Here is a 15793-nt window from a genome sequence, read left to right on the forward strand (position 1 = left end):
GCATTCTGCATATATTTCAAGTTATAGCAGTCTCGGATGATGACCCAGCACATGTTCATTTTAAGAACACTTTCACAGCAGATTTGACACAACGCAAAGAAGGTACCGATGTGAGATTTCTAAAAGTAGCTACAAGCACTCGACCCAAGGTTTAAGAATCTCAAGAGCCATCCAAAATCTGAGAGGGACGAGGCATGGAGCATGCTTTTAGAAGTCTTAAAAGAGCAACACCTGCTTCATGATTTTTCCAGGGACTGAGGTGAGGCTGACTGGCCTGTAGTTTCCAGGATCCTCCCTCTTCCCTTTTTTAAAGATGGGCACTACATTAGCCTTTTTCCAGTCGTCCAGGACCTCCCCCGATTGCCATGAGTTTTCAAAGATAATGGCCAATGGCTCTGCAATCACATCCGCCAACTCCTTTAGCACTCTCGGATGCAGCTCATCTGGCCCCATGGACTTGTGCTTGTCCAGCTTTTCTAAATAGTCCTGAACCACTTCTTTCTCCACAGAGAGCTGGTCACCTCCTCCCCATGCTGTGCTGCCCAGTGCAGTAGTCTGGGAGCTGACCTTGTTCATGAAGACAGAGGCAAAAAAAGCATTGAGTACATTAGCTTTTTCCACATCCTCTGTCACGAGGTTGCCTCCTCATTCAGTAAGGGGCCCACACTTTCCTTGACTTTCTTCTTGCTGCTAACATACCTGAAGAAACCCTTCTTGTTACTCTTAACATTTCTTGCTAGCTGCAACTCCAGGTGTGATTTGGCCTTCCTGATTTCACTCCTGCATGCCCAAGCAATATTTTTATACTCTTCCTTGGTCCAATCTTCCACTTTTTGTATGCTTCTTTTTTGTGTTTAAGATCAGCAAGGATCTCACTGTTAAGCCAAGCTGGTTGCCTGCTATATTTACTATTCTTTCTACACATCGGGATGGTTTGTCCCTGTAATCTCAATAAGGATTCTTTAAAATACAGCCAGCTCTCCTGGACTCCTTTGCCCCTCATGTTGTTCTCCCAGGGGATCCTGCCCATCAGTTTCCCAAGCGAGTGAAAGTCTGCTTTTCTGAAGTACAGGGTCTGTTTTCTGCTGCTCTCCTTTCTTCCCTGTGTCAGGATCCTGAACTCGACCCTCTCATGGTCTCTGCCTCCCGGGTTCCCATCCACTTTTGCTTCCCCTACTAATTCTTCCCGGTTTGTGAACAGCAGGTCAAGAAGAGCTCCGCCCCTAGTTGGTTCCTCCAGCACTTGCACCAGGAAATTGTCCCCTACACTTTCCAAAAATTCCTGGATTGTCTGTGCACCACTGTATTGCTCTCCCAGCAGAAATCATGGTGATTGAAGTCTCCCATGAGAACCAGGGCCTGCGATCTAGTAACTTCCGTGAGTTGCCGGAAGAAAGCCTCGTCCACTTCATCCCCCTGGTCCGGTGGTCTACAGCAGACTCCCACAACAACATCACCCTTGTTGCTCACGCTTCTAAACTTAATCCAGAGACACTCAGGTTTTTCTGCAGTTTCATGCCTGAGCTCTGAGCAGTCATACTGCTCCCTTACATACAGTGCAACTCCCCGACCTTTTCTGCCCTGCCTGTCCTTCCTGAACAGTTTATATCCATCCATGACAGTACTCCAGTCATGTGAGTTATCCCACCAAGTCTCTGTTATTCCAATCACATCATAATTCCTTGACTGTGCCAGGACTTCCAGTTCTCCCTGCTTGTTTCCCAGGCTTCTTGCATTTGTGTATAGGCGCTTGAGATAACTTGCTGTTTGTCCTGCTTTCTTAGTATGAGGCAGGAGCCCTTCCCTTTCATGCTCTCCTTCTCATGCTTCCTCCCAGTATCCCACTTCCCCACTTACCTTAGGGCTTTGGTCTCCTTCCCCCAGTGAACCTAGTTTAAAGCCCTCCTCACTAGATTAGCCAGCGTGCTTGTAAAGATGCTCTTCCCTCTCTTTGTTAGGTGGAGCCCGTCTTTGCCAGAACTCCTCCTTCTTGGAACACCGTCCCATGGTCAAAGAATCCAAAGCCTTCTCTCCGTCGCCACCTGCATAGCCATTCGTTGACTTCCACGATTCGACGGTCTCTACCCAGGCCATTTCCTTCCACGGGGAGGATGGACAAGAAACCACTTGTGCCTCAAACTCCTTTAGCCTTCTTCCCAGAGCCACGTAGTCCGCAGTGATCTGCTCAAGGTCATTCTTGGCAGTATCATTGGTGCCCACATGGAGAAGCAGGAAGGGGTAGCGATCCGAGGGCTTGATGAGTCTCGGCTGTCTCTCCGTCACATCGTGAATCCTAGTTCCTGGCAAGCAGCAGACTTCTCGGTTTTACCAGTCGGGGTGGCAGATAGATGACTCAGTCCCCCTGAGGAAGGAGTCCCTGACCACCACTACCCGCCTCCTTCTCTTGGGAGCGGTGGTCGTGAAACCCCCATCTCTAGGACAGTGCATCTCATGTCTTCCAATTGGTGAGGTCTCCTTCTGTTCCCTTCCCTCAGATGTATCATCTAGTCCACTCTCCGCATTAGTACCTGTGGAGAGAACATGAAAACGGTTCCTTACCTGTATCTGCATTGCTGGTACATGGACACTCCCCTTTCTTCTTCTGGAGGTCACATGCTGCCAAATTTCTTCACCGTCCTCCTGTCCCTGCTGCACAGCCTGCTCTGAATCTTCAGAACATTGTGTCCGTAGAAGCATATCCTGACACCTGTAGAGGAAATCTTCAGTTTCTCTTATGCAACGCAGGGTCAATAATTGTTCCTCCAGAGCTTGAACATTCTCTTCCAGTATGGAGACCAGCTTGCACTTTGTACAGACAAAGTCGCTTCTGTTCTGTGGAAGAAAGACAAACATGGCACATCCAGTGCAGGTCACAACAGCTGAACACCCCCCATCCATATTACCTTCCTTCTATGAGCTTCCTCGGGAGTTGTAGTGACTACTCAGAGAAGCCGGCAAGATGTAAGCCTCAGTGGGCTCTCCCCAGGCGAACTCCCTCTGTTAGCCTCTCTGCTGTTCGACATTCAGCTGGTTCGCAGCTGACCGGCTTTTTATGACAGTCAGGCCCACTCAAGGCTCACCTGGAACAAAGCACTCCCAATTCACACTTTTCAAATAACCAATCAAGCACACGGTCAAACTGTCCCCACAACAGACACTCAGATACTCACCAACACAGCCTCCTTAATACAGCCCTTAGTGTACCTCCTCTCAGACAGCTCCCAGGCAAACTCCCTCTGTTAGCCTCTGTGCTGTTAGCCGCTCAGCTGGTTCGCAATGTTATCCTTGCTTAGCGTACTAGGTTGCTGCTGTCAGATTATTCATGAATGTTGCATTCATCTCACTTCAAGAAAAAATCACGGAATTATTTATTTTGAAAAATAATGCAATATTTGGAATTACATGAACTGGGCAGATAGAGAGCTGTAAGATTAGACATGTAAGACTAGAAGATAGGTTGTCTCAAAATTCAACCTTTCCCATCTCTAATAGGGAGATTTATCTCCTAAGTGACCAAAAGCTAATACTTTACTTTTAATTGTACAGTAAGGGTTGGGGAATGGATAGAACGAAAGTTCAGCTGACCCATTGCTGGGGGGGAGTTGCAATGTGCTCATGGCATAAGACAACTTGAAATTACTACCCTCTCCTGTCCCAAGAGCCAGGAGGAAAATATGACTTGGGGGGAGTGTCCCTGAGGACTAGTGCCTTCAGGTGCTACTCATGGGTAAGGCTGCCATTTAGTAGTGGAGAATCATAGAATCATAGAATATCAGGGTTGGAAGGGACCTCAGGAGGTCATCTAGTCCAACCCCCTGCTCAAAGCAGGACCGATCCCCAATTAAATCAGAATCTGTGACTTCCAAAGACCTCTGTGACTTCAGCCAGCGCCGGCTGGGAGCTGAAGGGTCCCCAGCTGCCGCAGGAGGTAGGGAGGACCCCCGCAGCTCAGAGCTGTCAGCAGAAGGGGGCCCTGGAATTCTGAGACCCCATGGGTGGTGGGGGCCCCTGAAGCTCCCAGCCCACCGGCTCCCCATTTTTTCAGGGATATTTTTAATAAAAATCAGGGGTAGGTCACGGGTTTCTGTGACTTTTTCATTGTTGCCCATGACCTGTCTGTAACTTTTACTAAAAATATCCTTGACAAAATCTTAGCCTTAGTCATGGGGCAAAAAAGCTTACACATTGCCCCTTGCTAAGGTCTGTGCTAATCTATCACTTTATCATTTCTGTTACAAAATTTGAAATTGCTATCAGAAGACAACGCCACATTAAGATATGATTGCTATCTATAAATATATCAGAGGGTTAAATAACGGAGAGGGAGAGGAATTATTTAAGCTCAGTACCAATGTGGACAGAAGAACAAGTGGATATAAACTGGTCATTGGGAAGTTTAGACTTGAAATTAGACGAAGGTTTCTAACCATCAGAGGAGTGAAGTTTTGGAATAGCCTTCCAAGGCAAGCAGTGGGGGCAAAAGACCTATCTGGCTTTAAGATTAGACTCGATAAGTTTATGGAGGAGATGGTATGATGGGATAACATGATTTTGGCAATTAATTGATCTTTAAATATTCATGGTAAATAGGCCCAATGGCCTGTGATGGGATGCTAGATGGGGTGGGATCTGAGTTACTACAGAAAATTCTTTCCTGAGTATCTGGCTGGTGAATCTTGCCCATATGCTCAGGGTTTAGCTGATCGCCATATTTGGGGTCAGGAAGGAATTTTCCTCCAGGGCAGATTGGAAGAGCCCTGGAGGTTTTTCGCCTTCCTCTGTAGCGTGGGGCACGGGTCACTTGCTGGAGGATTCTCTGCTCCATGAAGACACACCATGACAGCCCAAGACACCTGGAAGACTTTAAATCATGATTTGAGGACTTCAGTAGCTCAGACATAGGTGAGAGGTTTTTCGCAGAAGTGGGTGGGTGAGATTCTGTGGTCTGCGTTGTGCAGGAGGTCAGACTAGATGATCATAATGGTCCCTTCTGACCTTAATATCTATGAATCTATGAATTAACAGTACAATTGCTCTGAGCATCCTGAACAAACTAATTTTACTCAGTTTTGCTTTTAATTTAATATTCAAGGAGAGGAAAAAGTTTGGACCTCTTGGGTGGAACATCTGCTATGAATTTAATGACAGCGATAGAGAATGTGCCTTACTGAACCTAAATCTTTACTGCCAAGAAGGAAAGATACCCTGGGATGCCCTAACTTACATAACAGGTACAGTGCTCAGATATTTTATTTTAACAGCTCCAATATTAGCAGTTATCTACTTCTAGCATTCCTCAATAAACACAAGGCATTACTAAGCTATATAGCTACGTGCAACAACTTAGCAGGTCTAAGTTGATTATTTGTATAGGGCCATATTATGCTTTTACTTATAACCGTGGAATCCTACTGAAGTCAATACAATTATATGGGTTCTGTAATCAATCTTCACCTTTTATGGCATTTTAAAGTTGGAATCAGGGTAAGGCACTAGCTAAGTGCATGTCTACACTGGAATGGGCAGTGTAATTTCTGTCTTGGGTGGTCATAGCCACGCTAGCTCTGATTGAGTTAGTGCACTAAAAATAGAAGTGTAGACACAACAGTGTGAGCATTGGGATGGGCTAGCTGTCCTGCGTATGGTCTAGTCTAAAACCCTAGGTACCCTCGCCAATCCCTCTGCTTGTGCTGCTACATCCACACTTCTATTTTTAGCATACCAGCTCGATCAGAGCTAGCATGGGTATGTCTCCCTGAGGTGGAAATTACACCTCCAGCTCCAGGTTAGACATACCCATTCAAATGCTATCTAATAGACTGGCATCAAGGGCATAGGCCAAACAGCAAAGACCTGTGTGGTTTTGAAAAGTCCTAAGCTATGTCCATCCTGCAAAGTTTCTGTTTGGAATGATCTCCTGACTGGAGAAAATTAGCAGCCTTCTAACTTGATGACCCGAGCATATAAATCTCAGCATTCAGAGCTATTGTGGACACGTAGGAGCATCAAGTTATGACCCCTCCAATGGAAACCTGATATCAAAGTGGCAATATCCAAACAGCTGCTTAATTACCCATAGCAACAAGATAATCATCATGCAGATTATATCTAGTTTACTCCTTGAGCAAGAAGAAAAGAAAATTGTCAGCTCTCACTTTACAGAGTCAAATATAAGTGATTTAAAAATTCTTCAGCAACTGTGGAGAGACTGATAAAGCTAATCTAACCATTAGTAATCACCATTGTATAGGATAGCAAACCAAAGCCTTTGTTCAAAAGCAGTTCTTTATACTTTAAAAAATCTTTTCAGGAACACACAGAGGCCTGATTCATCACAGTGTAACTCCAGCTTCTGAGTGTAACTACATTGATTTCAGTGCAGTAACAACAGTGTAAAACTGGAGTAAAATAGTAATGGGTAGGCACTTCCTTCTGAAAGTAAAACAGCTTGGAACTCCGAGCTCATTGCATTCTCTACTGGTACCATGCAGTCAGCACTGACCCAAGAATAGAGATTATTATAATTTCTGGGTTTTGACAGCAAGAATTTAAGGTAATTTTTCTTCACAATTTCAGTAATGTTCCTCTTTGCTTTGCTGCTTAGCTCTGCTAAGTAGATTTTAGTTTGCATAATTAGTTAGACAGGAAACAAAAATGGTAGTTTTATGATAAAAATAATTAAAGTGATTTATGAAGGAATAAAAACCGTCTTCCAAAGAGTACAGTAAAAAAAATAGAAACATATTCACAGTGGTTTAGGCAAAACATATCTGATCCCTTATTCTAAGATGTCCTTCTAGATTACCCCTGAAATGTGAAAATGCTTTTCACATATCTATTTCATGGTGGTTTATAATTTTTTACTTAATATTTCCTTTATCACAAACCCTGTAATTTCGTTGTAGTATTCCACAGTGTTAGAATTGCTTTTATAGTAGTTACTTCACAAGATAGGTATGTGAATATAACAGTTAAGCGTCTCTCTTTGCCTAGTTTCAGAGTGGTAGCCATGTTAGTCTGTATCAGCAAAAACAACGAGGAGTCCTTGTGGCACCTTAGAGAATAACAAATTTATTTGGGTTTAGCCCATGAAAGCCTATGCCCAAATAAATGTGTTAGTTTCTAAGGTGCCACAAGGACTCCTCATTCTCTTTGCCTAGTTTTACATTTTTCCCATTAGTTACCTGTACTATACAGCAAAAAATGCTTTTCCAATGTAAGTGAAAAATAGGTCCCATTATTCTGTTCTGTGTTTTGTCAAGCTGAAGATTAAAACTACTGTAAATTCTCTAAAAAAGAAAAGGAGTACTTGTGGAACCTTAGAGACTAACAAATTTATTTGAGCACAAGCTTTCGTGAGCTACAGCTCACTTCATCCACGAAATGATCATCATCACGAAAGCTTATGCTCAGATAGTTTGTTACAGTCTCTAAGGTGCCACAAGTACAATTTAAGGTAAAGGCCAGGTTGCAGGATGGAATATTGATTACAGTGCCAATGCAAGCCCATAGGGGGCCATAAGCAGGAATATTTTTGTGGGCCCTTCACCCATGCTCAACACATACTAATAATTAATAGGAGACCCCCTTGAGCTGCTCAGGGCCCTAAGCAATTGCTTAGTCTGCTTATGCCTAGCGCCAGCTCTGCCTAATGACTCCTCCCCTAATTTGCCCCACAACGTGAAAGTTCTTTCGGTCTCCCTATGATGGCCTCTTTTCAGATCCCTGTAGGTAGTTAGATACTGTTGAATATATTACTCTAATGAGATTATATATAGAAGGCAGTGTTTCTGTATAGCTTTACTAAAGTCAAGATATACCACATCTACTGCTTCCCCCCCATCCACAAGGCTTGCTACCCTGTCAAAGAAAGATATCAGGTTGGTTTGACATGATTTGTTCTTGACAAATCCATGTTGACTGTTACTTATCACCTTATTATCTTCTAGATGTTTACAAATTGATTGCTTAATTATTTGCTCCATTATCTTTCTGGGTACAGAAGCTAAGCTGACTGGTCTGTAATTCCCCAGGTTGTCCTTATTTCCCTTTTTATAGATTGACACTATATTTGACCTTTTCCAGTATTCTGGAATCTCTCCTGTCTTCCATGACTTTTCAAAGGTATTTGCTAATGGCTCAGATATCTCCTCAGTCAGGTCCTTTAGTATTCTAGGGTGCATTTCATCAGCCCCTGGTGACTTGAAGACATCTAATTTGTCCAAGTAATTTTTAACTTGTTCTTTCCCTATTTTAGTCTCTTCTGATCCTACCTCATTTTCACTGGCATTCACTGTTAGATGTCCAATCACCACCAACCTTCTTGGTGAAAACCGAAACAAAGAAGTCATTACGCACCTCTCCAATGTCCACATTTTCTGTTGTTATTCCCCTTCCCCCCCATTGAGTAACGGACCTACCCTGTCCTTGGTCTTCCTCTTGCTTCTAATGTATTTGTAGAATGTTTTCTTGTTACCCTTTATATCTCTTGCTAGTTTACATATACAGCTGCAGTAATTACATGCTCAAATTAGGCACATAATTGTGTGTGCAACTTGTTTGAAAATCTGACATTTTTTATTAGTTGACTTAGATGTATTGCAGTGTCAGATTTTATCAATCACTTTAATGAGTAAAAAAAAAATCTTTCTGACAGTTAAACACTCTTATTTCCATTAAAGTGACGCACAAAAATCATGCTATCCTGAATTCTAGGAAAGATGAATGTTAAAATTTTAAAAAGTAAAAGCTTTTTAATATGTGAATTGTTATATGACATTGTAATCTGTAAAAATCAAACACTGTTTCAGGTGAAATTACATATGGAGGGCGAGTTACAGACACCTGGGATCAGAGGTGCCTGCGTACAGTCTTAAAGAGGTTTTTTTCTCCTGAAACATTAGAATATGATTACAAATACTCCAAATCAGGTAAATACAATTAGAATTGTAGAGGATTTCCATTTAGGTTAATGCAAACTGTTTGTCTATCACATTTTTTTATGATTTTGTGTATTTAATTCTGTATTTGTGTTGTAGAAAAATTCTGGTCTTTCTGTGATGGATCTTGCATCAGTCAATGGGGTCTGGTTCTCTCTGTGTGTCTAAGAACTGGATAACAAGCTTAGTTAAAGTCTCCCTAGTTTTTTATTGAGAAAAATGTCTCTTGCCCCACAGAGGACATTATTGGTAGTGTATCTCCTTCCATTTCCACAGACAGAAGTCTCTGACTCAGAAGTATATTTTCCAAAAAGAAGCTTTTGGCCCAAATTTTGCAGTATTTGAGAACCTGTGAACCTTGAGGTCTGTTGTGGACTTCCTAAGATTTTCAGGGACTCCGTAGAATGTGGGTCTTCTGTGAAAAGTCACTATGTAAAATGTTAACTTCTTACTCTCATCCTTACACCTGATTCTCTTCTCACACTATTTTTACACGACACTAGCCCCATTGATGTCCATGGAGTTACTCATGATTTACTCCAGTGTAAATGAAAGGAAAATTAGTCCCACAATATGAATATAGTTATATCTGCTGAATTTAGTGACAAAACTATTTTTGCTTGTATTATATACTTCAGTTAGCACTGCTGAGCCAACACAATTAATGGTAATAATTGTCAATTCTAACTTATAGATCTTAGAACACATTGCAAAGATGAATAAACATTATTATCTCCATTTTACAGATAGGGAAACTGAAGCACAGAGAGGTTAAGGGTGAGATTTGCAAAAGTGCTCAGTCCACTCGGTTCCCACGGTTCTCAAAAGGGCTCATCTTAATCGAAACACTTTTTAAAATATGGCACCCCAAATAGGAACTCATAAGTGGCTCATGGTCACATAGTGAGCCAATGGCAGCACTGGAAATAGAACCCAAGTCTACTGACTTCCTGTCTAGTGCCATATCTAGTGGATGATGCTACCCCCCTTTCTCTCTAAGAAAGAGAGAACTGGATTGTATCTAATCCTTCTTGCACATCAACAGACTTGTTTGCTAAAATCCAATAAATTACAGTTGAGCAAACCCACTGAAGACAATAGGGTTGCCCAGGTGTCATCAAGGGCATAATCTAAAGACAAAGAGCTTGTGCATGTGTAATTGAGGGCAGAATTTGGCCTGCAGAACCTTTATAGAATCATAGAATCATAGAATATCAGGGTTGGAAGGGACCCCTGAAGGTCATCTAGTCCAACCCCCTGCTCAAAGCAGGACCAATTCCCAGTTAAATCATCCCAGCCAGGGCTTTGTCAAGCCTGACCTTAAAAACCTCTAAGGAAGGAGATTCTACCACCTCCCTAGGTAACGCATTCCAGTGTTTCACCACCCTCCTAGTGAAAAAGTTTTTCCTAATATCCAATCTAAACCTCCCCCACTGCAACTTGAGACCATTACTCCTCGTTCTGTCATCTGCTACCATTGAGAACAGTCTAGAGCCATCCTCTTTGGAACCCCCTTTCAGGTAGTTGAAAGCAGCTATCAAATCCCCCCTCATTCTTCTCTTCTGCAGGCTAAACAATCCCAGCTCCCTCAGCCTCTCCTCATAACTCATGTGTTCCAGTCCCCTAATCATTTTTGTTGCCCTTCGCTGGACTCTCTCCAATTTATCCACATCCTTCTTGAAGTGTGGGGCCCAAAACTGGACACAGTACTCCAGATGAGGCCTCACCAATGTCGAATAGAGGGGAACGATCACGTCCCTCGATCTGCTCGCTATGCCCCTACTTATACATCCCAAAATGCCATTGGCCTTCTTGGCAACAAGGGCACACTGCTGACTCATATCCAGCTTCTCGTCCACTGTCACCCCTAGGTCCGTTTCCGCAGAACTGCTGCCTAGCCATTCGGTCCCTAGTCTGTAGCTGTGCATTGGGTTCTTCCGTCCTAAGTGCAGGACCCTGCACTTATCCTTATTGAACCTCATCAGATTCCTTTTGGCCCAATCTTCCAATTGGTCTAGGTCCTTCTGTATCCTATCCCTCCCCTCCAGCGTATCTACCACTCCTCCCAGTTTAGTATCATCCGCAAATTTGCTGAGAGTGCAATCCACACCATCCTCCAGATCATTTATGAAGATATTGAATAAAACCGGCCCCAGGACCGACCCTTGGGGCACTCCACTTGATACCGGCTGCCAACTAGACATGGAGCCATTGATCACTACCCGTTGAGCCCGACAATTTAGCCAGCTTTCTACCCACCTTATAGTGCATTCATCCAGCCCATACTTCCTTAACTTGCTGACAAGAATACTATGGGAGACCGTGTCAAAAGCTTTGCTAAAGTCAAGAAACAATACATCCACTGCTTTCCCTTCATCCACAGAACCAGTAATCTCATCATAAAAGGCGATTAGATTAGTCAGGCATGACCTTCCCTTGGTGAATCCATGCTGGCTGTTCCTGATCACTTTCCTCTCATGCAAGTGCTTCAGGATTGATTCTTTGAGGACCTGCTCCATGATTTTTCCAGGGACTGCGGTGAGGCTGACTGGCCTGTAGTTCCCAGGATCTTCCTTCTTCCCTTTTTTAAAGATTGGCACTACATTAGCCTTTTTCCAGTCATCCGGGACTTCCCCGGTTCGCCACGAGTTTTCAAAGATAATGGCCAGTGGCTCTGCAATCACAGCCGCCAATTCCTTCAGCACTCTCGGATGCAACTCGTCCGGCCCCATGGGCTTGTGCACGTCCAGCTTTTCTAAATAGTCCCTAACCGCCTCTATCTCCACAGAGGGCTGGCCATCTCTTCCGCATTTTGTGATGCCCAGCGCAGCAGTCTGGGAGCTGACCTTGTTAGTGAAAACAGAGGCAAAAAAAGCATTGAGTACATTAGCTTTTTCCACATCCTCTGTCACTAGGTTGCCTCCCTCATTCAGTAAGGGGCCCACACATTCCTTGGCTTTCTTCTTGTTGCCAACATACCTGAAGAAACCCTTCTTGTTACTCTTGACATCTCTGGCTAGCTGCAGCTCCAGGTGCGATTTGGCCCTCCTGATAACATTCCTACATGCCCGAGCAATATTTTTATACTCTTCCCTGGTCATATGTCCAACCTTCCACTTCTTGTAAACTTCTTTTTTATGTTTAAGATCCGCTAGGATTTCACCATTATGCCAAGCTGGTCGCCTGCCATATTTACTATTCTTTCGACTCATCGGGATGGTTTGTCCCTGTAACCTCAACAGGGATTCCTTGAAATACAGCCAGCTCTCCTGGACTCCTTTCCCCTTCAAGTTAGTCCCCCAGGGGATCCTGGCCATCCGTTCCCTGAAGGAGTCGAAGTCTGCTTTCCTGAAGTCCAGGGTCCGTATCCTGCTGCTTACCTTTCTTCCCTTATGCTGGGTAATTGTGTGTGAGAACCTATCTTGACTTGCATATTCCAGGGTGAATGGCAGGAATAGCAGATTAGGAAAAAAACCGTATTTTTACTTGGGACCTGAGCATATCTGATCTGGAAATGCCAGAGAGATGACAAGCCTCGAACTCCACTGCTATTTTTACAGAGCCACTTCTCTGATTAGAGCTGTACTTTAAAGTCCTTACCAGAACTGGCCCCGTTAAAGGACTTAGGGGGGCTAAAAGTTTAGCACAACCAGGAAGATTCCAGTATTGCTGTAGGGTTTATAACTCCCAATGTATCCTGCTGATGGTGCTAAATCTTTTTACTCTGGCCATCTTCAGGGAGAAGGGGAGCTCTCTTGCTTCCCATTAAATATTGAAAAGCTGCATAGCACCATGCTCAACAGGTGTTTGAGGTGGATCCCACTGCTACAAGCACTGCACATTGTCAGCATTCTCTGCCTGAAATATGTGGCCAGAGTGTCAAACTAAGAGATGATCAGAGGGACATTTCTCACTAATTTGGGAGCATTTTATACCCCCTTTGCACTGTTGCAAATGACTACACAAGGCACAGTGCAATGGAGAGTCAAGCCCATCAAGTTTGGATTTCTCCTCCTTGAGCTGGGCTGCTCCTAAGATTCCTTTTTTCAGGACTGCGGCACTCACCCCCTCCCCAGAAAGGCTCTTCCACCTCCCTTGTTATCAGTGTGAGGCAGTGAACCACCTGTCTCAGTGACTCACCAGAACCCACTTCACCATTTCTGTATCTATTTTTGGTACTTGTATGGCACCCATCATGGTAGCCTCTGAATGCCTGGCAATCGTTAATGTACCTATCTTCCCAGAACCCCTAAGAGACAGGGCAGTGCTATGATCCCCATTGTACAGATAGGGAACAGAGGTACACAGAGGGCAAGTGACTTGCCCAAGGTCACACAGCAACTCTGTGGTGGAGCAAGGACTTGGGCCCAGATCTCCAAAGTCTGAGGCTTGTGCCCTGACCACTGGACCCTCCTCTGCTCTGTCCTACACACACAACTTCAATACCCTTAATGCCATTTATTCATGTCCCTTTATATGTATTTCCCTGGAAGAACAGGGGGAGCAGAGAAGAGAATTTAATTTCAGTTTCTTGAATAGCCATCACAGGCCAGTGACAGATTGCACTTACTTCAGTCCAGCACTTATCATCTCAGCCACACCAGTCTTTCCTTCTTCCAGGCCTGGTAGTTACGCTGTTAACAGATGGCAATTAGTTATGAGTAGTTAGCCCTAGTTGTGTAAGTTGCTGAGTAGCTAGAAGCCTCCAAAGAGGAAAAGCACTGTAATGACCCACCAGAGAGTTGGAAGGCCAGTCAGGAACTAACCTGGGGCTCACTATACCAGTGTGAGTTGCCACTTCAGCTCAGCAGTCAAGCCTGTGAAAGCCGTTTGTTTCTTTTTATTTTAAATAAAGTTTGTTCTGTCTATGGGATATAACAAGCAACATCCCATATCCTGCTCCTGTTTTTACATTGTTTCCTCAGGCAACAAATATCCAGTTGTTTTTCTGTTCCAGAATATAACCTGTTTGCTTCAAAAGTTCTAGTTCCTCTGAAATGCTAAGACACGCTAATGCAAAACATGAAAATGTGAGACTTTTGGCCCTACCTTTGTAAAATTCTGCCTCTAACAATTTTATAGTGTCAGAATCTGATATATGCCTGTCACTCATAATGAAAAATGTTACCATCCAAATGTATTTTAAAGCATATTCATATAGATGTTTTGTTGTTTACGTGGTGAATTCCTTTACTTCTTTGAATGTGCTTTCAATAATTTAAGTTTTTCGCTAATAATATACAATATATACATTTTGACATTTCCATACATTTTTGCTCATTTATTTCACAATAAAACATTTTAATGTGGAATCTGTATGTGCATTTCTGTAATAGGTATATATTTTGCCCCTATGGCTGATAGTTTGCAAGATTATAAAGACTATATTGAACATTTTCCTTTGATCGACGACCCAGAAATATTTGGAATGCATGAGAACGCCAATTTGGCTTTCCAGGTTTGTAGGCTTTTCTTAAATACATGTTCTAAATTAAGCTACATAGTATAATTCATTTAATATCATTAAAGGGAGAATTTGATTTAATAATTATAGTTTGTTAAGCAGAAATAACAAGCAGGAATTGCTAGGCAATCCACCCTAATCATTAGATTTATTTTTTCCCATATGTAACTCCCGAATGTTTTCTTTAACCACTTTCCTGTCAAGCTGCGTTTTAATGAAGTGCACCATGATTTATGCTGGACAGTTGTTTATTGACATTGATTCTATCCTTAGTTTTACACAAATCAGCCTCTTCTCATGGGACATTATAATTCCTGATTAGACGGATGAGACATGTGAAGGAATACTGACAACCTGTTCAGAACACACACATTTATATTTATTAATTTATTATATTTATGCATTTTCACTGGAGGGACCCAAACAATCTTCCAGAATCCTTAAATACCACCCTCATAGTAGTCTAGGAAAAACAGCATTACACACATACAAACACTCATTAAAAATAGCTAGATAATGTGGTTGAGATTTTGAAAGCAGACTAGGGGATTTAGACACAGATGGGTGAGACTCAAGTGATCTGGGTTCAGTTTCTGGCTCCACCAAAGAATTGGTGGCCTTAGGCAAGTCACTTAAACTCTGTGTGTCTTTGTTCCCTATCTGTAAAATGGGGATAGTGATACTTCCTTTCTCCCACCCTTAGAATTATCTATTTAATTTAAGAGCTCTCCAGGAGAGAGACTGTCTCTTATGATGTGTATGTACAGCACCTACCACAATAGGGCTTTGATCTTGTTGGGTAGCTTCAAGGTGCTACTATAACATAATGATCTTTCATTAATTTAGTGGAAGTTAAGTGTCTAAGTCCCCTAGACTGCTTTGAAAATCTCAACTACACACTCTCTCTTCCACACACAATACACCATTGAAAAGCAATATCTTTTGTCTGTCATAAGCACTGAATTAGAAAAACATCCACTTTTGCTTGTAGTATAATATTAATTCTAAAAACTAGACTAATGTAGCAATAAGCTTACGGCCCAGCACCATAAAAGCAAAAGACTGTCATACCACGTAAAAAAACAGAAGATAAACTACACATTATCTAATAAACTTTGGTCCTAGGGGTTTGAAGCAGGGATTTTATAACTTCCAATACTAAGATAATTAAAAACATTAAAATTTTAACTCAACTCCCTTAACTTTATAGTCTCATTCAGTATATACTGCAGTAAGTTTAATGAACTAATTTAGAAACATCCTGAGAAAAAAATGCCCATTTCACACTTTTCTGTAGAAAGCAGCAAAAATTAATGTTAGTTTTAGATAAGTCAGTGGGGAAAATATTAACAAATCTTTTTTATCTAATTTTAAATGTTTATACTGAATT

At 42.5% G+C, this 15793-nt stretch overlaps 1 protein-coding gene across 1 annotated transcript in view; it reads left to right on the top strand.

Annotated features, from left to right (window-relative positions):
- DNAH6 (dynein axonemal heavy chain 6) overlaps positions 1 to 15793 on the top strand; it is a 192411-nt gene that overhangs the window by 160611 nt on the left and 16007 nt on the right. Inside the window, exons 68-70 of the mRNA XM_084627883.1 lie at positions 5093 to 5231; positions 8811 to 8930; positions 14276 to 14397. Coding sequence (XP_084484009.1) covers positions 5093 to 5231; positions 8811 to 8930; positions 14276 to 14397 — 381 coding nt within the window. The remainder of the gene's footprint in view (positions 1 to 5092; positions 5232 to 8810; positions 8931 to 14275; positions 14398 to 15793) is intronic.

The sequence above is a fragment of the Lepidochelys olivacea genome (assembly GCF_965140295.1).
Source record: "Lepidochelys olivacea isolate rLepOli2 genome assembly, chromosome: 5".
NCBI classification, from domain to species: Eukaryota; Metazoa; Chordata; order Testudines; family Cheloniidae; genus Lepidochelys; species Lepidochelys olivacea.